Consider the following 22,961-nt stretch of genomic DNA (forward strand, 5'->3'; position numbering starts at 1 on the left):
CGATAAGGAATACAGGGTTTTTTTCACAGGTTACTGAAACAAAGTGTGCTGGACTGCTTCCTGCACCACTGAGAGAGTTGGGCTGTTCAGCCTGGAGAAGAGAAGCTCCGGGGAGACCTTATTGTGCCTTTCAGTGCTTAAAAGGGGCTGATAAGAAAGATGGGGACAGACTTTTTAGCAGGCCCTGTTGAGATAGGACAAGGGGTGATGGTTTTAAACTAAAGGAGGGAGATTCAGCCTGGCATGAGGAAGAAATTGTTGGCCCTGAGGGTGGTGAGAGCCTGGCCCAGGTTGGCCAGAGAGGTGGTGGATGAACCATCCCTGGAGACATCCCAGGCCAGGCTGGACGGGGCTCTGAGCAACCTGAGCTGGTGCAGATGTCCCTGCTCATGGCAGGGGGGCCCTGGGGGAGCTGGGGAGGGCCCTGCAACACAAACTGCTCTGTGATTCCGTGACAATGACTTCCCCGCACACTTGCTGGGCTACCATCGCTCTCTTGATCTCCAACTCCTCTGCAAACATCAACAAACCAAACCTTGCAGCATCTTTCCAAGGTGAGTGTTCCCGGTTTCCAGGTGACACCCGGGGAGGCTGCGTTACCTGCAGAGGAGTGAAGCGTTTGCTTAATGATACGTTGCAGCTTCATCTCAGGACAGGAGGAAGAGCAAAGGGGAGCAAAGGGGAGCAAAGGGGAGTGCTGCCAGTGCTGCATCCCTCTGTGCTGGAAGCAGTCTGCTCTGTGCTGTGCAGAACTGATTTTCTTTTTAATGTAGCTGTAAGTAGCTTTGTTTCTTTTATTGCTTTAATGAGCTCTGAACCTATTTTTTTTTCCCTTGGTTGCTTCATTTTTTTGCTTTCCTTAGTTCACAGGTTAACAAAACCCCAAAGTCACGTGACTTGGATGAACAGAAGAGAATATTCAAGTAATTGCTGAATAAGAAAATGAACTTGCTGCCAACATGCAGACTAGAAAATATGCAATTCTTGTGCACCACCAGGATGGTTATTCTCCCATGTATTAAAGTGCTGGAGAGTTTACACAGCCTCATTTCACTTGCCTGCATTATTGATCTTAGAACTGGTTATTGTGTGATTTATCAAACTGAATGTATCTTAAATTACCATATTTTACTTTTTTTTCCCTGATGAATGTGGTTGCTGTTACCTCACTCCAGATCACAGTTGCAAATAAAAAGGTTTGAAAGAACAGATTCGTGCCCTTGTCCCCTCATCCTAAGCAGGAATATTTCTCCATCTGTTTCCTGGGGAAGGGCCCATTGTTGGTGGCTGTTGGCAGCGCAGCCCCACGGCCATGGTAATGACAGAACCCAGGGAATGGCAGGAAGAAGTGCCAGGGGAGGGTCAGGTTGGACATGAGGAAAAGGTTCTTCGGCCAGAGGGTGCTGGACACTGGAACAGGCTCCCCAGGGAGGTGTCACAGCCTCAAGCCTGACCGTGTTCAAGAAGAGACTGGACAACGTCCTCAGACACACGGTGTGACCTGTGGGGGGACAGGAGTCGGACTCGGTGACCCCTGTGGGCCCCAGCTCAGGACATTCTGTGATTCTGTCCCCTCCCGCACAGGCCGCAGCCCCTCGACGACCCAAGATGGCGGCCGGGAGCCCGCGGTCACGTGACTTTCCTTCCCCTTCGCTCGCTGCCGGGCGGCGTGCTGACGTCACGGCCAGCAGCAGGCCCCGTGACAGGAAGTTGTCGAGGGGGGAGGCGGAAGTGAAAGCGGGGAGGCGGTTGGGCCCATTAAAGCCGAGCGAGGCGAGCGGCGGGCGGCAGCGAGGTGAGGGGGGCGCCGCGGGACACGCACCAGGTGAGGCCTTGCGGGGCGCCGGGGCCGCGGGGATCGGGATCTCCTCTCCGCGGGATTGTGGGGTGAGTGGGGGGGGGGGCGGCGGCGGCTCCGCCCCGGCCTCAGGAGCCGCCGGGCGGGGGGCGCCGCTCGGGGCCACTCCCCGCGGCCGGGGGCGCCGCCGGGGCTGCCTCCGTAGGGCTGGCGGAGGCGCTGCCTTTGTGTCCCCGCTCCGGTCCCGCGGCCCGGCCCGCCGGGGTGGGGCGGCGCTTGGCCGCCCCGGTGGCGGGGTCAGGCGGCCGGGGCTGAGCTCTCCGGGCCGGGCCCGGCGCTGCCCTCGGAACAATGGGGCTGGGCCGGGGCGGGTGTCCCCGGGAACGGGCTCCTCGGCGCGGGCCTTTCCCGAGATGCGCGTTCTCGAGGCCTTTGTAGGAGCCTCCTATGCTGAGAGGTTTAGAGAGGCCCGGAGTGGTGTCTCCCGGGGAGGGGAGCGTGTTGCCTGTGACATGTGAAGCTGCTGCTGTCGCTGCCTCCCAAAGCGGCTTTTGGGCGGCCGGTGGCCTGAGCGCCGGTCCTTGGGGTGGTGAAATGTCGCTCTGGGTGGTCGGTGGGTATCGCTTTTAAGATGAGCGGGCTGCCCCGGGAGCGATTAATGTGACAAAACAGGCGGCTGGAGACTGGCAGTTATTGCGAAAGTCGCTCTCAGCGTGTGTAAAGCCTGAGTCAGTTCTGAGGAGTATTGGAGTGGATGTTAGAAGTGCTTTTGGCTGTGAGTGTATAATAAGGTAAATTAAATGATAGATACCCTATTAGTCTCTGGGTGTATATATAGACTAATAAATATGGAAATATTTATACTGTTAGTTGTACTCAAGACAACTGTATTCTGTTCCCTGTAAATAGAGGGATTACTTTTGTAGTAAAACAACTGTAAAAATGCTGTCTTAATCTGAAGTAGGAGAGGTAGTCTCAGCTTCAAAATGAGTGCGTCCTGCCCAGTAACTCCAAACCCTTTGAGTCAAAGCTGGAATTTGGGAAGTATCTCCCTGAAAACTAAAACTACTTGCTGATAAGCAGAGCTGTTATGTGTGTGTGAGATTTTTTTAATACATAAATGGGGAACACATGATGGAACAAAGTCCTCCCAGCTGTAAGCAAGCAGTTCTTTGTTTGGCGATTGCCAATATGGAAGCGTTAAATCTTCCAGTTCTTGCCATTGGCCTGTGCCTCGTGTTCTGCGTGTCCATGTGGGAATTGGGGCTGGGGGAACCGGAGAGTTCTCTTTTTAGGGGAATAGTACATAACCAGCTGTTCCACAGCGCTTGGCTGGCTGTGATTTAAAGGCATATTTATGGCTGTACTTTGTTCACGGGCTGTGGTGGTGCTGGTGCCATGTGGTAGGAGCTGCAGCCTTGCTGTGCTTCCAGTAGAGCCAGGCTGCCAGAGTCAACGCGCCCTGTTCTCTCGGTAGCTGCACTTGAGGTTAAAGTGGGTGGAGTAATTTGAATATTCCTTGTTAAATAATCAGGGCTTCATGGCTATACTTTTTCAGGAAGAACAAGTATGCTTGTTTCTCTATTTTTTTTTCCCCCCCTCTCCCCCTTGTGACTTCCAACAGCTGACTGAACACATGACTTGCCCTCCATGAGCTAATGAGCAGACCCACCAGGCCCGAGTCCTCAGAATCCAAAGCAGCTCTAATTCTGTTAGTTTCAAGTGTTAGTGCTTTCTTTTTTTTTGTGGTAATACGTTAATGCTCTTTTTCTGGTGTAAAAAAGCTGTAGGATGGGGTTAATCTGACCCCTCAATAAGCAAAACTTTTGGAATCCAATAACAGTTTCTTGCTCTTCTAACCTGCAGTGAGAAATGTAAGTGATAAGGTGCAAAGCAGTAGCTGTGTTAAACTCTCCTCTTCCCTGTGGTGTCATGCGGCTCAAATACCCTACTGATAGTTCAACATGGCACATTAAGAGTTGTATCTTAATAGGCAAAGGTGCTGAGTTAAGAATTTAAATAATTATGTCGCAGAGACTACACTACAGGCATCCTTGCCCTCCTGCTAAAGCCACGGAACCAAATTCTGTACTGAGCAGCATACAGAAGTGACACCATTGAGGCCTTAACCCAAAGTGGAAAACATACAAGCTCTGCTGTAGGCTCAAACTCTGAACTCTCTGAGGGAAGATACCACTTTGCTTGGTTTACTACCCAAAATGAATGCATGCAGGCAAGAGGGCCACCAGATTCAGTTTCTGCAGCACCTTCTTAAAGCTCCTGTTTTAAGACTCTTGTGTTGGACAGTTGTGTGAATTACCTGTCAGAGCAAATCTCTGTCCTTGAGGAAACATGACAATTGCAATCAAACCATCTGTGCAGAACTATAAATAGCTTTGTCTCTAACATGCATGGGATTTTGGTCTGACTTCTCTGTGAAAATGAGACTAGTTTATGCAGAACTTAACATTTGGCTGTAAACAAAATTGTTTGCGCTTGATTAGGGTGCATTATTAAATGCTGCGTTGTGAGATGGGTGTCTGGCAAGCCCTGGTTTGGGAATAAAGGCTATGGAATGGGGCACTTGGATGTTTACATTCTCTAAAACCAGTGGATGTGTGGGCTCACAGATACTTACTGGAAGCTGTCCCTGCTGTTAAACCAATTTCTTCAGTAACTGAAGTAAACTGAGCATTCGATAAACACGTAGAGAACCCTCACCTTGTATGCTGCCAGTGTGCCCTAATGTCTTCTCCTCAGTTGTGGCCTGAACTGCTCTTAAGCCCTTGTTACTGGGGCCTGACAGACCTAAAATTCCTTTGCAGAACTGTAGAGTAATTTAGAGTTTGTTGCCTTGGTAGAAGGGAGTCCAGATAAGACCTTAAAGGCTGAACTTGGCTGGGCACTAGCACGCTGGGGTCTGACAGCAATCCTGCGTCCTTCAGATGTGGAGGTACTTAATCCTTACACAGCGTTGTTTTGATAATTGCAGTTTAATTGCCTGATGAGTTGGAGTTTAGTTGGATTTCTCCTCTGTAGCTTCCTAAAATCTCTTACAGCTGCTGTATAACAGTGAGCCTGCAGGTGTGATCAGGTTGTGACAGCAGATTGTGAGAATAAAAGGGTCACTTTCTGCAGTGACAACCCAAGCATGGGCTGTGCATCTCACAGCTGGATTAGATATGGGTAACTAATGGAATGACAACAGTTAACATACCATTTTCAGTTCTGCAGTTAGCTGCTCTATTGAAGATCATATTCAAGGTGCATTGAAAGGGAAAGAAAACTTCCAAACGAGTGCCCAAGGTCAGTGACTCCACATGTGCTGGTCAGAAATAGCAGGTGGTGAAGGAATACCCCTTGTCACATGGCTGCTCGCTGGCTTCCAGCCTGCTTGTTGCTTTTGCTCTCTGTGCGCGGGGATGCAGTGCTCGAACCCGGCGTGCTGCTGCATTTTCTGCTTGGTGGAGATGTGCCGGGGTGATGTCATTGTTGCTGTTTGCGCTGTTCCTGTGAGACTGCTCCTCCTCTCCGGCGCCGAGCGCTCCGGCTGCGGGGAAGCTGTGTCTGTGCCACTGTTGCTAACTCACAGTCAGTGAGGGAAGGGAGGCAAGATCCTCAAGGCCACTGGAGTGGGGTGATTTACAGCTGACCCCAAATGGCCTTGACTCCTTTTGTTAGAGAACCTATGCTTGAGGCTTGGACTGTTTTCACAGGGCAGTGAAACTTCAGGAGGGGCGCACTGCCTCCGAGATGTGATTGGAGTGTAAACTTGTGGCACAGATTCCTATTTGTATAACTTAAAGGCACTTTATGTAGTGAAAGCTTTTTTTTTTTTTGCTCTTGCCTCTCGGTAACTATTTAAAATGCTGACTTAAGGTGACTAATTGTATCTAACTGTGCTTGCATGAGTTTCAAATAGAAATTACTAAATGAAATTGAGTAGATCCTTATATTGTCAGTTAAGAAAACAGTGTGTTTCTGGAGTCTGTATTGCTGTAACTTGGGTCACTTGGCAGACATGGTGCACAGAAGTGAAGGCAGAGGCTGCCAGGCCAGAGCGCCTGGACCTTGGTTGCAGGGGCTGTTGGTTTATTTAACGAGTCCATGCTGAACCCTTTAGCTCTCTCCAGCTGGGAAGCAGTGTCCTCTGGAACAGTAACCTGCTTGGTGCTTGTTTCCCTCAAGTGGGCTGAGTCATTTGGTTCTGTAGCTCTTTCTTCCTCTTGCCTCCCAGACGCAGATAACGATAACTGAACTCCAAACTGGTGCAGTGGGAACGGTGTCTCAAGCATGAGTAACGAGGTGGATGTAACTGAGGCACACTTAGGCCCGATCTTCTTCCCCCTAACAAGAAGATGCATTTTTACCACTGCTGTTTTAATCTCACTGTGCGAGTCACTTCAGTGAAGTTTTTTTGGTCCTTTATGGAGCTTCATCAAGAGAATTGCTGAACTGGTGAAGCAGTGATGCAGGATCTGTGCAAGAACTATAAGGGTATGAAGTATGAGTCTGAAACTGAGTCTTCACACTAGGAATTCCCTGGTAGGTGCTGACTCAGCTGTTGTGGTGAGCTCCCTGTTACATTCCCATCCTGGGACTGCTACTGAAATACTTGTCCTTCCTGCTCTGCAAACTGCATTTGCATAGTAAGAGGTGGTGAGTGTGTGTGGGATCAGGAGTTCTGCTCGCAGATCAAGGTTTAGTTCTTAGATTGCAGCCTGTCCCTAGAGGAAGCCTCACTACTGAGAACAGGACCTCCTGGAAGAGATGTATGGGAGTTTTTGCCATTAGTGGTGGCCTTGTCCTGCTCCACATCTACTTGTGTGGCAGTAGGATGTCCCATGATATTTGTCCTATTTCCTCTGTCAAGCTGTTGGTGCTGAAGGAGAGACAACATTCACTCTTGCATCTGAACCTACAGGGTCCCACAGGCCTCCTGAGAACCATTGTTTGACCTGAAGACCTGGAATTTTGTCCAAGTCTCCATTCAGTCCCTTGTGTCCTACCCAGCTTCTAGGAACTGGTGGAAGCTGGCAGCCAGGAGTAGGTCAACAAGGCTTGTTTACCACTGACAAGGTCTAAGGTTTGTGCTTTGCTTACCACTGCAGAGGTTATCTAACACCTCCCATTTGTGTTTCTAAAACTGAAAGCATGACAGGAATGTGTGAAACCTTAGGAAGCTGTAGGCAAAACTAGGAATTAATCTGAGTACTTGAAAAATACTGTCAGATATGGGGAGGATCTAACAACTTTACTGTTTCTTAGTGGCCTGGCTAACTTGCAATATTTTGAATTGGTCAGCCTTATCTTCTGGACATGAAGATTAATACCCAGCTGGCCCTGGCACTGTGCACAATTTGTAGAAAGCAAGGAGGGAATTATGTTCAATGGGATGGCCTGATGTGAGAACTGTGCTGGGCTGTCTATATTCGTACAGGGGTTACTGAAACGGTTGGGTGGCTGCGTGCCAAAGGCTGACAGACGGGGCTGTATAAACCAGGCTGTATGGGCGCTATAGCCGTGTTCCAGTTAGAAGAATGGGATTTGACTGGCTTGATTTGGCAGCTCTCCACCGAGGAGACTGCTCTGGTAGAGGCATGGCAACATGGAAGCTGTACTGGTAGAGCTGAAATGCTTTGCGTAGGCAAGGCCCTTAGTCAAGTCGCATGGCTTGTTGCCTGGTGTCTCCCAGCAGCCAGCAATGCGCTCAACTCTCCTCCCACATCCTGAGATTGTCTCCCCCAGGGCAGAATAGGGGAAGTCGAGCTTGATCTGATAAAGGGGGAAGGGTGTTAAAGCAAGCATGCCTGTTCTTGTAACAGCTTGATCCTTGGGGAAGATCAACTGGGAACTACCTGAAATCCTGTAGGATTTACAGGGGAACGGCTTCCTTCTGAGAGGTGGGGGCAGAGCAATACTGATTCTTGAGTGACAACATAACTTGAGCCTCCAAAAGAAGGGTAGCCGAAGATCTTCAGCCACTTGCTATCAGCCTGCAAGGGCTCTGTATATGTCTGCCCATTCCTGAGAGAAAGATCTCCTGTGGTATAAGGGCTCTTCAGCTGTTGGAGGAACTGATGGACTAAGAACATCCAGCTTTCAGTGAAACATCTGGGTATGGCTTTCTCACAGAGCTGCCTTCCCAGAACCTGAAGACTACCACTTTACTAGCCCTGGTTTTCTGTTTGGGAATCCTGGTCTTGTTTCTGTGTGGCACTAGCTCTAAGAGGACCTTCTGCACTCCTGTCCTGCACACAGCTGCAGTCTTCAAATACCTGCTGCCTCCTGTGGAGATGATGGTGATCATCCTTGGGTTGCTGAGGAGCAAAGTGATCTATCCAGGATGGCTGACCAGCACAATTGGGGACATTTTCTGAACTCCTTTCCCTCCCTCCTTTTGTCTCAGGCCATTTATCATCTGGCAGAGCCTACATGTGCTGCTGCAATCTTAGGCCAAGCAGCAGTCTGGGCAAAGTAGCGTTCTTGTAGAAAGCAAGAAGTGACCTCCAGACCTTTCCCACCACTCCTAACCATGCTGGAGGTCTGACTAAACATGCAGAGACACATCTGCCTTGGTATTGTAAGCAAAGGCATTTCTGTGCTTGTTTTGTTCCCACTTTGAAACCACATAGATCAACATCTCTTCTTGAGACAAGGTGGCTGCTGGGCTATCTAAACTGGTAGAGATTAGTTTTTTAGATTAGATTTATTCTTTCCTGGGTATGGGGTTAGTCCTAGTTTGGACTTCTCTAGAGTCTTGCTTCAGAGCAAGGAACTTGTTCAGTTCCACATCTAGTATTTAAACATTGTGCAGACATAAACCAACCCTGATCTGGAGAAGCGCCGGGAGGTGTAACAGGGCAGTGAATCAGTGAGGCTTGGACTGGAGGACTTGGCTTTGAGAACTCGGGCTTTGAGCCTGACTGATCATGTGCATCAGTGCCTCTTGGGAATGCAGAGCTGTCTGGATCTCGGCGCTCGCAGCTCGAACAGAGTGCAGCTGAGCTGAGACCTCGGCAGGGCAGACCAGACCCCTTCTCACGTGCAAATCCTGTGATTCCACTGCAGGCATGGCTCCGACTGGACACCAGCAGTGTTGCTTCTGCCTTCCCTGTGTCATCTGGACTCTGGCAAGGAGCTCTGAGCCCTTGCCCCTGGCAGGGATGTGTCCTAGAGCCTCCAGCTGGGGACTGAGGCTGTGTCTGGTGAGCTAAAAACTTATTGCCACTGAAAGGAGTGTCTTCCCCAGCACTGGCTCTGGACCTTCCTTGATCACACTGCTTATAACTGTTCCAAAACTTTTGCTTTTTAGCTGGGTTTCCTACGTGTTGCCCAAAGCTGCATGTTGCCCCATAATTTTCTCCTTTTAGCACTGAACTGTTATGCAGGAACGGGATGCAGCAGAGTACGTGTGTGGGGCCTGGTCTCCCATCTGTCTGGTAGCCAGCTCATAGACCAGCTCCATTGGCTGTTAACACCATGTCACACCAGTTTTTGACTCACATTGAGGCAGCCACTGAACTGAACTCAAAGCCAGGTGGCTGAGCTGTAGCTGGCTGGTTCCTCAGCTACACTTGGTCCTGCAGCAGCTCCTCTGGCCCTGGAGGCTGCAGCTCCACCCTCAAAGTGAAGGTGGAAACTTACTGCAAACAGCTGTAATCTAAAAAACCAATTCCTCTGGGGTACTGAAACATGTTTTAAGATTCTGTTTTGATCTGAGCCGTGTCAGTATGCTAGCAAACATCTAAAACTCTAGGCTGTTCTTAAGAAGGTGAAGCTTTTGGCTTAGGACTCTTGAGTGGGAGGTGCTGGGCAGCATACCTCCACCTGACAACTTGCAATAGAATGTTTTACATGAGGTCTCAAAAATTAATTTTTAGTTGAGGGTTCCTGAGCAGAAGTAATTTCTGCCTCACAGGGCTGGCTGGGAAAGGCACCAACTGGACAGAAGTTGCTCCTGGTGGAACTGCAGCATGTGGCAGGCAGCATTGCTGGAGGACGATGAGCTGTGCTTGAGCTCTTGGCTGGGTACCAGGAGGAGGGAGTATGTTGGTTAGAACATAGATGTGTGGGGAGGAAGGAGGTGGAAAGCAGTTTGGAGATGCTACTGATACAGCAGCAACCAGAGTGCACCCTTCTGCAAAGCTGGCACAGGAATATCTTGCTGGCTGCTTTTGGTGTGGGCTTCACTTTGCTTTTCTGCAGTGCAGCAGTGAGGCCTGAAACCCTTTCTAAAACACCTCTGACTGGGTAGACTGGAGGAGCCCGTTGCCCTAAAAATCAACCCATTTACAGATAACAGTTCTTGCAAGTTGTCAACCCAAATGGCAAGATGTTCATAATTTGCTTTTTAAGGCCAAAGCCAGTGCATGTCCCCACTAAACGTGAGGATTTCCTAGATGGGATCTTCCAGCCAGCTGGGGAAGCTGAGCTACTAGTAGACCTGTCACAGGAGTGGGAGAGGGTGCTGTCCTGCTTGTGCAGCTCTTGCCAGTGCAAGACTCACCTTGCTGTTAAAACTTTGTGTGCTTCTGTAGCAGTCCTCAGTATGAGGATGCCAGGCACTTGTTCCACTTGTAGAGCGCTCAAGTTTGGCAAGGAAAATACGGAGGCTCTGTAGCAGTCAAAAAAAATCTCAGGAAAATGCAAATGTTAAAGGTTATCTGCTGGTCTCAGGAAGACCTTCATGTTGAATTGCTCAGGTTGTCACTTGTAGCTTTGCATTAGCAGACACCTGTGTTAGCAATGTCTGTGTGACCAGGTAGTTGGAACCAAGCTGTTATTACATTGTATTGGTAAAGCTTGTTCAGCTCTGTCTTGAGTTCATACTGCAATAGGAGATGGAGGCTTCAATGCAAAGGGTGTCTGGACCACCTGGATGATCTGCAAGTGGAAACCACGATCTTGGTCAACTAATGGCAATCGCAGATTATCCGCCCTTCCTCAGGATGAGGCCTTGCATTTTCAGGGTAGCTGAACTGGAACAAATTCATGTGTCTACTTGAAGCCTCAGCTAAACTTGGCTTGATAAATCATGGCAGGGTACAGTTTGTCCATGGGGCAAGTGATAAGTGCCAGTCTGTGCTTGATCCTGTAAGAACAGCAATATCCTGTGAGCATCTCGTTTCAGTGGCTGAAGCTCTAAGCAGACAGAACCTTTTGAGGTGCCAAACATGCCAGGGAACTTCTGGGAAGGAACTAGTTCAATCTGAGCTGGTCCCTGAATCGTTCTTCCAGCTTCAGTTTCCTTGAAGAAATGCAGAACCATTGAGAGGGGGAATAAAAATAGCTCTTTGCTGTAGTACAGAGGCTTAATGCTTTGCAGCCTCCCCTGTGTTGAGAGAACAGTGAGCGGAGGTGGCGTTTCTGTGTCAGAAATGCACTTAGCTAATTTCAGGACAAAAGGTTCTTCCAGTGTTCCAGTGTGGCTGTGTTCTGCTCAGTCTGGTCGTTGTGGTGAGCCCACTGCAGTGTGTGGTGTCCCCTGATGAGTATTGTTCTGTCCAGATTGGCTTTCTCACGGTTGGGTGTTGCTGCTAAAGGTCCTGCGATATAGTGGAGAAGTGAATGATCTGCTTATCAGCTGCTGCACCCAGAACAGACCTGCAGAGCTTCAGCTTCACATGTACCTTGTTGTGGAACATCTTCGTACTCTTGTGCTGTCTGCTGGAACAGAGGAGCAGAACTCTGTATTTGTAAGTGCCACAGTGAGTTCAGCTCTGCTTGGTACTAGCTCACCTACCACTTTGCACCTTGTCAGCATAGTGTTTGATAGCCCTAGCAAAGTAAATAAGGTGCAGTCCAACAGTCTTGCTTCAGCATTCAGCTGGTTTCTAGCAGAAGGTGCAGATGACAAGCTGGTAGGTGCAGGAGCGGAGAACTCCTGGTCAAATGTCCCAGTTCTTCTAAGCCTCTGCATAACCCTGCTTTGGTTCTTGGTTAGGATTGTGACTTGATCTGTTTAATAGCAAAGCTGCAACAGTAAGGGCTGCTCCAGCAGCTTGTCAGCAGGTTCAAAACTGCCATGGATGAGCTGCTGACTTCTGTGGAGGTGAGATATATATTTTCTTTTTCCCCTCTGTTCCCCAAGGCTAGCTACTTTCACAGTAAAACTACCCATGAGCAACTTAACCGGGTGTTCCTCTGGCAAGGCCCACTGTTAAAGGATAGCTAGTCTGTTGGGCCATCAAAGCAAGCTTCTACTGTTCCTTGGTGCACCAACCTAATTAATATTAAAATGCTTGCACTGTGACTTGACACATGCAAACATCTCTAAGGAATCCTTAACCATCTATTTCTGCTTTGAGTTAAAGCAGCTGTCTTAATATAGCAAGCGAAAGAACAGTTGTACTCCAAAGCAACAAGGGAAGCCTAATTAGATCTGGCATAGGCTTTATTTGCTCTTGCATCTGAGGAGCTGTAGTGCTATGGAGCTTCACAGAACAGTTTTTGACGCTCCAGAGCAGCAAGCAGGAGAACTACTTGATTAAACTACTTGATTACTGTGGGAGACAGCATGCTATCCCAGGCTTAATCTCATGAGGGTCAATGTATTGTTAACAGCTTGTTTGCCTAGAGGGTTAGGCATTAAAAATTGAGTGGAAGGACTCTTCTCCTGTATTAGAGGTGGCTGTATCATTCTTCTGGCACCAGTTAAGCCAGGAGGAGGAAGGATGCTGACTGGTCTCCCAATTGACGGGAGGTTTCGGATGGTTCCCAAGCAGGGCTGGCTGGGTGTGCTGTGTTCTGAGCAGTCATGCAGGTGACTTTGCCCCGAGAGACTTCACACAGTGGAAAAACAGAACTGATGTCTTGGATCGAATCTTAACAAACTGGTTTTTCTTCATGATATCTCTGAAAAAGGAAGTGTTTGTTCAGAAATGCTCCTGGGACTGGCTGTGAGCCCTGTGTGAGCTCACACACTGCCATCTTAAGGGCTTGCGTGACTCTTACAGGATGCTGCTCTAGGTAATTATAACAAATATCATAAAGCATGCCTATGCATATAGTGCAAAATAGTCTTAAACTTGGATATCACTGACTCAGCACTATCACAGTTTTGATCTCAACTCAGGCTGAGCTTGCTCTTTGCATGAGCATGAGGGAAGCCCTGCACAGCCTACAAATCAGCTTAGTTCAGTAATTTAATGTTTCTTGCAGTTGTGGATGGAGAAACTCCTCAGGTGGACTAACTGCTCCTTCAGGTATTCAAACCTGCTTTGTTTGTGAGCTCAAGCTACATTCTACTTGGTCTCCTTTTGTTTTTTGTACTAGCAAGCTTCACCGGGAATGAGATCTGCATAGCTTAGAGTGTATATGTGGACAGAAGGTAGTGATGAACCTACTCAATGCCATGTAATGTGAGAAACAACCTATATTAACAAGGGAATAATGAATTTGCTTGTGGCTTCAGGCAAGCAAATCCTTGAGTACTGAACGTGGCCTGGGGTTGGTTGCTTAGACCTGGTTCTACTGACACAGCAAATGGCATGTGGTAACCAGGATCAGCTGAGGTATTTCTGAGCTTACTTGGACTGCAGTGTGTGGAAGTGTCCTCTGCCATGAAGATGATGTATTTGCTGTTGGATTAATATGAGCTGAAGTCGTCAAGATCCTTTTCATGGTGTTAAGGACACTGTACAAAGACTTTGCTCACAGGACCCTCAGAGAGCACCAGTGTCTTTCACTTCCAGTACTCAGCTTGTTAAAAACATGGGCTGGAAGTAAATATTGGAGGAGGCAGGGTATCCTGTCCTTGCAGGAGTTTGGCCCTTTGGGCTGCTTCATAAGAAACCCCACTTAAGACAATGGAGATGTCCTCAGTCCATCTAGACTGAAAATCTCAGTAGGGATGGTCAGTTTAGCACAAGTCAGTGATACAAAACTGGAGCTGCTGTTGGAGACCTGCTCAGGCACACACAACATGGTAAGGATAAGGGAAAAATAGCAATGGTTGTGCTGTAGAGAGCAACTTGATGCTGCTTAAACTTAGAAGGGTTTCCTTCTATGGGAAGGCTCCAAGAGATCAGACACTGGTAGTTCCTTCAAGACCTGGAGCTGTGGTGTCTTCTCAAGGTAAAGTCTCTTCTACTGGACCAGGAATAACTCTGAAGTGTTGGTCTGTTTATAACTGTAATGAGAAGATTAAGTGGGCTTGGCCCATCAACTGGCTGGGCTTCAAAGCAGTGTTGATCAAGCTGAGTAGAACAGGGCTGGGGAACTCTGGACAGCGGCCACCGCTGGCCCCAACAGGACCAGAGTTCCTCACTGTCCCGTGGCCCACACCAAATACCAAGTGAGGCAGCTCCTTCTGTGCTGTGGCTCATATCCGTTGCCTCACCTGGGCTGGAAGGGGAGTGTCTCACCTGCCGGGTGTTCATGAGGCACTAATAGCCCCTCACACTGATGGGGTGGCCTGTCAGCTATGACAAGAAGGCAGGGTCACCTCTGACTCAGGCTTCTTTCCCATGGCTGCTCAGCTGAGCTGCTGCCAAGGTGATGAGACCTGACAGAGCAGTTTCCCTTCCCTTCATAGGGGGGGCCTCAGGCTGTGTTGAACTGGGGTGCTAAGCATCCAGTGTGATTTTAAAGTTTTAATTCAGGGCTCTGCAAATCCCTCCTTGAGCAGGAGAAGTAATGCCAGCTTGTCCAAAGCTGCTTCAAGTACCAGGAAGCAGTGAGCTGCAGCAGCTGGTGGCAAGCGATACTGGAAACACTGAAGAACACAGAAGCAGGACATGCTGGGTTCTGGCACGGTCACTTCAGGGTGAGTTGTTTTCCTCTGTCCTGAGGAAAACAGGTCACTCTCACACTGGATTTGAACTCATACAGATGTTTTCCATAACAGTTCAGTGTACACAGCTGTCTGTAAGCTCTGCTCCCTTGCTCTGTCTGGGCTCATTCTGCTGCAGAAGTCTCTGGCTTGGTTAGCACCAGTGTCACTTGTGCTACGTGCTCTGGAAACACAGGAGGTGCAGTCTGCTTGAAGGAGCTCACACAGGCTGTTCTCCCCACGACTCTGAAGGAGGTGAGCTATAGAGTGTGGATCTTGGCAGGAGCAGAAGCAGGACTGAATGTCGGGGTTGTTGACAACTTTGAGCTGGCTACATCTTGGCCAGTGTAGCTGGGCTGCCAGTGGATCATTGAGCAACACACTCCAGTGTAGAGAGCCTTGGGAAGGAGAGGTGTTTACACTTGGAGAACCGTCCTGGGCAGGCTCTCGGGCATCTGTTAACACCGTCTAAGGACAGCATGAGCTTTTTGGGTGGCCTGTCACTGCTGTTTGCTTAACAGCCTCTTGGCTGTTATCTTCTCAACAGTGTTTCCCATCTAGATGTATCACTAGGTGCATGAAGTGGGAGCAGTCAATGAGGTGTAGCTGTAGGTACACCACAGGGTGGCTTCTGCATCACTTACTGATGGCAAAGTCTAGAAGACTGCATGTCATAACACTCAAAGATTGAGATGATTAAGGCCTTTTGCACTTGGACTCGGCATCTAGTAAGAGGCTTATACAGCTTGGAGCATGTTGCCTCCTGTAGTGGTGGGATGAAGTGGGTTGCATTTATCCAGCAGCTTAGGTTGTTGCATATCCCAGGAAATGCATAGGACCAAGCTGCTTAGATGTGTATATCCATGTTGTTGTAGAACTGAAGGCCTCCTTGGCTGTGAAACTCAGGAGTAGCTCCTGAAGAGTCAGAGTTGTGTGGTGCAATGAATGTGGTGTAGCAGGATGGGAGTTTTAGGGTATCCAAGACCCCATATAGGGGCTTAATACATGAAAACTGTTGTCGAGGGTCTTTGAACTTAAGTAGCACAGCTATAACTGTTGTCTGGCTCCTCTTGCTGTACAGAACCTGCAGAGCTCCTCAGGGAAAGCCATGGAGTTCTTGTGTTGTAGACCAAGTCAGTACCAAACCAGGGTCTGAGCACCTAAGAATGGTTTGTCCTATCCCCTCCCCAGAGGTGGGGAGAGGGGCCTTGTGCTAGGAAGAGCATGCAGAACCACTAATAACCAGACTTTGAACTTGCCCTCACTGTGCTAAAGCACATCCAGAAGTGTATTTAGGCCTAATGCAGCTGATGCACTTCCAGCTCCTTCACTAACCTGGAGGAGACCTGGGAGTAAGTAAGAGTGTGGATCTCAGGAGCTCACTCTTGATAATTGGATGGACCATTAATGGCCTATTTAGAGCCACCTGCCTATAAAGGACTGGAGCCATGGCAGGATGCAACTGAACAAACTGCTCGTCATCCAACAGAGCAATAGACTGAAAGTTGTGAGGTTTGCCACTGTAGCTGTGTCCTTCCACCCAAGGTGAGGTGGCAGTAGTTGGCTTCAGATGATCTCAGCAAAGCTGTGGAGTCTGATAGCAGTTTGCCTTGTAATTCAGCTGTTCAGCTGACCTGTGTGGTTGTGTTGGGGCTGTTTCAACCACAGTGTATCCTTGGAACACAACACCTTCACCAAGCACAGCTGCTAGAGAAAGTGTTTGCCAAGCTGAACCTCAAAGGTGGAGGAAGCCCTTTTTTTTTTTTTTCTACTGAACAGCATTAAAAAAAAGCTTGTGTGGTGTTAGGCACATCTGTGCTTACATCTCACTTAATAGCATCTGTAAGAATTAGTCTGTATTGAGAGTTGATCTCCTTTACTGCACTGCCTCTGGTGAGGCTAAGGGACACAGCCTGGGCTAGTAAACCCACAGAATGGCCTGGAAATAAGGTCCAAAATGGACTTAGTACTGTAAAGGGCAAGCGCTTGGCTCATCTACCTGTTGGTATTAAGTTGTCACTGCTGGTCTGACATGCTTCTGCCTATGAAATGGTCAAACACCTGGTTAGTAGCTGAGAATTGAAGGAGTCTGGTCTTGGGAGTGCTGGGCTCTGCCCATCGCTGGGTCCTTGCTGGGGCTGGGGTTTCTCAGATTCCAAACTTGCTGCTTTTTGCCTTGAGGAATGACATGCTAATGATGGGATTGTTCCTCTTCCTTTCTAGTGTAAAAAATGACTTCTAGGAAGAAAGTGTTACTGAAAGTCATCATCCTTGGAGACTCCGGGTAAGTGGAGGAGACTTCAAGCTGCCAGTTTGCATTCCTAGCGGGAACCCGGGTGCTCTGCAAGAAACCATCCGTGCTGGGAGGAGTGATTTTTGCAGCCTGAGACAGCTGTGTTACCTGAGAGCTTTAAGAACTCTTCACCACCCTCTGTCCTGAGTGTGTCCCTGCAGTTTAATATCTTGAAGTCCTGTCACAATGTGAAACGGGAGATGCAGCGGGCAGACCACTCCGGTAGTAGAACTGGATATAGCCTTTCTGCAAGGACGCTAAGTGTGGTGTTGAAATGAGCATTTCACTTAAAACAAGAAAAAAAAACCAAACAAAACCCCACTAGTAAGCAATCTTGGGTGACTTCTTAAAACTCTGCCTCTGTCAGAGATGTGGGTTCTATTGAGCCACCTGCTCAGCTCCTGTCTGACCTGGCTAGAGCCTGACCCTTGCAGGGGAAGGCTTTGCTCCGTGCTGTTGAGCAAGGAGTCTGCTCTGTGCTTACAGGTTGCTTACTGTGCAGGCTGTAACTGGACTCCCAGGACATAAGGCTTATTTATACCACTGTGCCCAGCAAGCTGTTGATCAGAGAGTCTTTCTCAGCCGCAGAGAGGGCATGGTAGCCTGTAAGCTGGCTCTCTGGGTGCCTAATAGATGTGTGTGTGAGCTGTTGCCAGCTGAGATTGTTTGTTCCTCCACCTCCTCCTGCAGAGGCTGAAGATGACTTTCTGGTGGGTTTCTCTGGGGCCCTTCATCTTCTTCCAAAATTGCCCTCATGATCATAATATGATGCATGCTCCTTACCAAGGATCAGATTACTGATGGGGAAACAAGGTTTCTCAAGATTGTAATCCTTTGTATCCTTAGGTAGCTAATGCACTTACTCAACGTGTTGCTTCAGCATCTGTTGCTGTAAAAGCCCCTTCTTGCAGAGGCTGGTGCATTTTCCCTGGCTGAAAGGGCAGGGGGCTGTGGTAGAAGGTGAAGGGCACTTGGTTGAGTGGTTAATTCAAACACTGTTGTAGAAGCAACCTACTTGTCCTTTTTTTTTTTTTGGTATTTCTGTACAGAGTGGGAAAGACATCGCTTATGAACCAGTATGTGAACAAGAAATTCAGTAACCAGTACAAGGCTACGATAGGTGCAGACTTCCTGACAAAAGAGGTGATGGTGGATGACAGGCTAGTGACAATGCAGGTAAGGAGTAACTGCTCCCTGCTGCAGGGACCATGCGTGTGTGGAAGGATCTGCTCCCGTGTAGTCCAGAGCCATGCAGGAGTCAGTGTAAAAGAGAAGGCAGAGGTCAGTTTGGGCTCAGCTAAGAGCAGCTTTTGCCAGGCCCAGTTTAAGAAAACAGCATTTGGTACTGTCAGTAAGCTAGATCTTGGTAGACGCATGTGCTTCCCTACATTCATGAACTGGAAAGGGCTGGGAAAGGATTCCCTAGGTCAACTACTCATGCTGCCCTGAGTCCTGTGGGTACAGTATTAATCTGCCAGTCTGCTTATGTCTCCACTATCTGAAGCTTTAATCTCGCCATGGTGAGACTGGCAGTGAGGCAGCAAAAGCCCTGTTGCAGGCAGAGGAGAGTGTTTGGACTGTACTAGTACCTCAGTGCAGCCAAGTTCTGCAGGCAGATCACCTGCTGATCCTCATCCCCAAGTCCTGCTTGCCTAGAACAGGGATATGTTGCTAGGGCTGAACACAAAGGGTTAACCGTCTTGAGAACTGTGTTCCTGGCTCTTGATACTTAGTGCCTACAGAGATTCCCCACCTTTTGGGTTTTCTCTGTGTCTGGCTGGGGGCTGTAGGTGCCTGGTGGGAAGTTTTGAAATGAATGCCTTAACTGTGGACTGACTATGTCAGAGCTGGTTTACCTGCCTTGTTCTTTTGCTCCAGATATGGGATACAGCAGGACAAGAACGATTTCAGTCTCTGGGAGTTGCCTTCTACAGGGGAGCAGACTGCTGTGTGCTGGTGTTTGATGTCACGGCCCCCAACACATTCAAAACCCTAGACAGCTGGAGAGATGAATTCCTCATTCAGGCCAGTCCAAGGGATCCTGAGAACTTTCCTTTTGTTGTGCTGGGAAACAAGATTGACCTAGAAAACAGACAAGTGAGTACCAGGACTTGCAAGCTACCTCTTAGCAAACTGCTGGAGTGGGAGAGTTGGTGGGAACAGGAGAGGGTTATCTGAGGAATGGGAGTGGGAGGTGCTGGGTGCTGCTCAGCTGTCCTGTGCCGCTGGGGAAGAGTTTCTCCTGCCTGGAGGGGTCAGACGCCTTTGCACAGCCTGCTCCTGCCTGCTGCTGGAAGGATCGCAGTGACTCCCTGTGAGGAGAGGAGCTGATTCTCCTCCTGAATTGCCGAGGAACTCCTACAGGAATAAGTCCCTGCCTGAGCTGTCTGTCCTGCGGTCTCATCTTCCTCGGGTGCAGTGCTCATTGCCCTGGGGCTGAGGGTATCTGGCGGTGGCAGCAGTCTCCTGTGCTCTGTATTGAGGCTGTAGTTTTGATGAGATCAGAACTACTGTCATGGCTCAGGCTGGGTATAAGGAGTCTCTGGCCTTGCCCTGGAAATAAAACCCTCTTCCCACATAGCTGAAGGTGATGCTGCTGCTCTCTCTCCCCCCAGGTCACCACAAAGCGGGCGCAAGCCTGGTGCTACAGTAAAAACAACATCCCCTACTTTGAAACCAGTGCCAAGGAGGCCATTAATGTGGAACAAGCTTTCCAGACGATTGCACGAAATGCACTTAAACAGGTAGGGAGGGGGGCAGTGCGTTCCTGCTGCCTGCTGAGCCTGGCTGCTGTGGGCAGCCTGGTGCTCTCCAACAGCCTTCCCCAGCTGAGAATGGCTCCTTGCACACTCAGAGCTGCCTGTAGAACCACAGCACTAATTCCTGCTGCCTTCTCTCCCACTAGGAAACTGAAGTGGAGCTTTACAATGAATTCCCCGAACCCATCAAACTAGACAAGAACGACCGAGTGAAGGCTTCTGCGGAGAGCTGCAGCTGCTGAGGGGAGAGGGAGGGGTTGAGCACAGTCCTTCACAAATGAATATCACACTTAGGCCTTCAAACACACAGCCCCTCTTCTGTGTTTAAAACAAAATTTTAAAAAAAAATTCCATCTCCAGCTGCCAAAATCCACCCATCTCCCATGAGCATCTGTGAGTCCCACACTTCAGAGCTCACATCCCCCCACCATCCACATCACACTTCATGGTAACAGACCTTTCTCTTAGTTTAAAATGGAAACTCTTTATGTATGTTTGGAACTGAATCTTAATTCCAGGTGTCCAATGGAGAGAAACTGTTTACAGGTAATCTGTGTAACAAGTTACATTTTTAACTGTCTCGTGTTTTCCCCTGTGAAGGCTGCAACTGGAAAGGCTGGTTACCCATAGCTCATCGCAAGCTCAGCACTCAGTCCAACTAGGTTGAGTTTTGTATGTATCTCTGTTAATGCTTGTTACTTTTAACTAATCAGATCTTTTTACAGTATCCATGTATTATGTAATGCTTCTTTAGGAAAAATCTTGTAGTACATGTTAATATATGCAACCAATTAAAAATGTATAAATTAGTGTAAAATTCCTGAATTTACATGTTCAAGTACTGAAACACAGATTGTGTGGAAAGTGAGGAGGACACTTGTGAACTGCAGTGTGCTAGCAGCACGGGGTCCAGCAGGAGGCAGTATTCTGTACAGTAGAGATGAACTATGTAAGCCTTCTTGTCTCGAGGCCAAAAGGCTTCATCTTCTGGAAAAAAAATCTGTCTGGCTTCCTTGTATTTAAATTCTCAGATTTGCATAACAGCATTGATATGCACACTGGATTATTGGATTTAAAATTAAATACAGCTATGAAATGACCTCATTTGTTCACCTCCCCTACTGCTTAACTCCTGACACCCTGCAGTGAGTGTGCGAAGGAGCCAGAGCTGAGGCGTCCCCGTGGCTCTGGTGCTGTGGAAGGAGCTCCTCTCCCACCGGGGCTGCCGTAGCTGTTTCTCAATGAGTGACCTGGACTATGAATCTTCCCTTTCTTCTTACTGACTGCTAATCTGGATTTTTGGTATGGAAAAAACCTGGCAATCTAGTCCCTTTCCTCTATTCCTTTCTTCCTGGTATTTGTTCTTGCGTTTGTAGCTTGCTTAAATGGAGCCCTTCTACCTGTTTTCCAGAGGTCTACATTCTAGTACGTAGGCTGAGCTCTTCTGTAAAGAGACAAACATGATGCCAATAAACTTAACAAGAACAAACCTCCTTGTTTACTTCTGTTTCTGACTTTGTTTTTTCTTCACTAACATGCTTTCTTTCCTCTGTCTAGTCACCATTTTAGCAAGCTAGTACCTGCTAATTGAAAGATGCTTGTGCAAGGCTGGACTTAGAGCGAGTTAAGGACTCTTCCTTGGTCCAGCCTAGTTGAGTTTAAGCCTTTAATTTCTAGATGCTGAGCATGACCTGCTTGCACTCAGCAGGGCTGAGCGTACTGCTCCTGTGCCCACAGGAAGATGGAAAACAGTGTAGAGAAATGAGGCCAGTTATTTCAAGAGCCTTCTAACAGTCTTTGTGTTCTATATCCTATTTTATGGCTTTGTCCTATCACGCTTTTCTCTCACTTGACTAGGCTTTTGCTGTCCACATTCATTTCAAGTAACAACTGTGCAATACTGATGTGTCCTGGTGGGACCACTTTCCTGGCTGCAGCTTTTTCGAAGACTCAGACCTGCTCATCTCCATTTAAAGCATCACTCTGCCCTTGTTTTCTGTGGATACACTTCTAGCCCAGAACAAGCTAAGCTGGGGGAGTGGGGAGCAATAACTATGAAGTGGTGTTTGGGGGAAAGGGGATGATTTTAACTCTGCACCTCCCTCCTTCTGCTTTGGCCTTGGGTGGTACAGATGGAGAAGAGCCCTGTGGAGATTCTGTGTTTCATCTCTGCCATCAAATAAACTGGTGGTGGCACAAGGCAAAGAGGTAGGATGGCCAGGGAGCTCCTTGCCACAGGATGCTGTGGATGCTAAAGGGGAAGGTTCTATTTGCTGCCTACAAGCCCATGTTTTTGCACGTGGGAATAGGAGATATATATGTGCACAAAACTGGTGCAGGAGGCAAATGCTGTGGGAATTGGTGCCCTGCTGTTGTTGATGAGAACACCCTGAGGGCTGATGCTTTCACAGATGGGGGCTGGTGGTCCTGTGAGAATCACTTGTGTCATCTTTGTGGTCTGGAGAATGTGCTGGGTACAAGTGGGCTCAAAACCACTGTTAAAACCCCTCCTGCAGCACCAGGGCTGCCTCGGGGCTTCTTCTGACCCTTTTGCCAGAGGAGCTGCAGGTGCCACCACAATGCTGTGTGACATGGGGACCTGCTGCTGGGCAAGGGCAGGGGACACTGGAGATGTTCAGCCCATGCTCTGTGGTAGCCAAGCTCCAGGGCTGGGTTTGCTGGTTTTGGGAGGAGGGGGAGACCTGAAGAAGGAGGGGAGGGAGTTGGTTCCACAAACTACACCATGTGTAATAGTCAACAGCTACAACCAGTGCCCTGAATGTCCCTGCCAGCAGGTGCAACTGTGGAGTTGGGGCAGGTGTGGGGCTAGGGGGCTGCTTCCCCCCGAGGGCTGGGAGCTGTTTGTGAGTGCAGCTGTGGTTTATCGGCTTCTGGTGCAAATACAAAAGCTGGGGAATCGCACGGGCACATCTGTGCAGCGGGGGCTGTGGGGAGAGAGCGGCATCACAGAAATTACAGACAGGCGCTGGCACATGGAAGGTGACACGGAGAGGCCGAGCTGCGAAGCCCAGGGTGGAAAATTTCAGGTTGTGCCCTGGCAGCAACACCCGGGGGCAATTTGGGGCTGGACGTGTCCTGCATTGCAACCTGCACCAGCCCCCGGCGGGACCCCCGCCAGCCCAGCGCCCGCTGCCGCAGCCACCGCGGGCGGGTGCCAGACCCAGCCCTGCGCACCTGCAGCCCCAACGGTCGTCACTGCTGACACCGTCACTGCTGTCATCCTTGCTGTCACCCTTGCTGTCACCCCTGCTGCCCCAGCACCCACCGCAGCACCCAGGGGGGCACAGACCCCCCTGCCCAGCACGCACCGGGGGT

The 22,961-nt window shown here is 49.1% G+C and overlaps 1 protein-coding gene across 1 annotated transcript; it reads left to right on the top strand.

Moving 5' to 3' along the window:
• Positions 1–1,730: 1,730 nt before the first annotated feature.
• On the top strand, positions 1,731–21,115 carry RAB7A (RAB7A, member RAS oncogene family). The gene is made up of 6 exons (XM_065642461.1): positions 1,731–1,825; positions 16,797–16,857; positions 17,916–18,042; positions 18,745–18,963; positions 19,482–19,610; positions 19,772–21,115. Exons 2-6 carry the CDS (start codon positions 16,805–16,807, stop codon positions 19,865–19,867), a joined length of 624 nt encoding a protein of 207 aa, XP_065498533.1. The 5' UTR covers positions 1,731–1,825; positions 16,797–16,804; the 3' UTR covers positions 19,868–21,115.
• Positions 21,116–22,961: the final 1,846 nt, after the last annotated feature.

Source organism: Caloenas nicobarica, chromosome 11, assembly GCF_036013445.1.
Source record: "Caloenas nicobarica isolate bCalNic1 chromosome 11, bCalNic1.hap1, whole genome shotgun sequence".
NCBI lineage: Eukaryota > Metazoa > Chordata > Aves > Columbiformes > Columbidae > Caloenas > Caloenas nicobarica.

Excerpts from the sequence above, each read along its gene's own strand:
- RAB7A (XM_065642461.1), top strand. The coding sequence starts at position 16,805 with ATGACTTCTAGGAAGAAAGTGTTACTGAAAGTCATCATCCTTGGAGAC. Across the intron at positions 18,043-18,744 it reads ACAGGCTAGTGACAATGCAG|ATATGGGATACAGCAGGACA; the intron begins GTAAGGAGTAAC and ends CTTTTGCTCCAG. Across the intron at positions 18,964-19,481 it reads TTGACCTAGAAAACAGACAA|GTCACCACAAAGCGGGCGCA; the intron begins GTGAGTACCAGG and ends CTCTCCCCCCAG.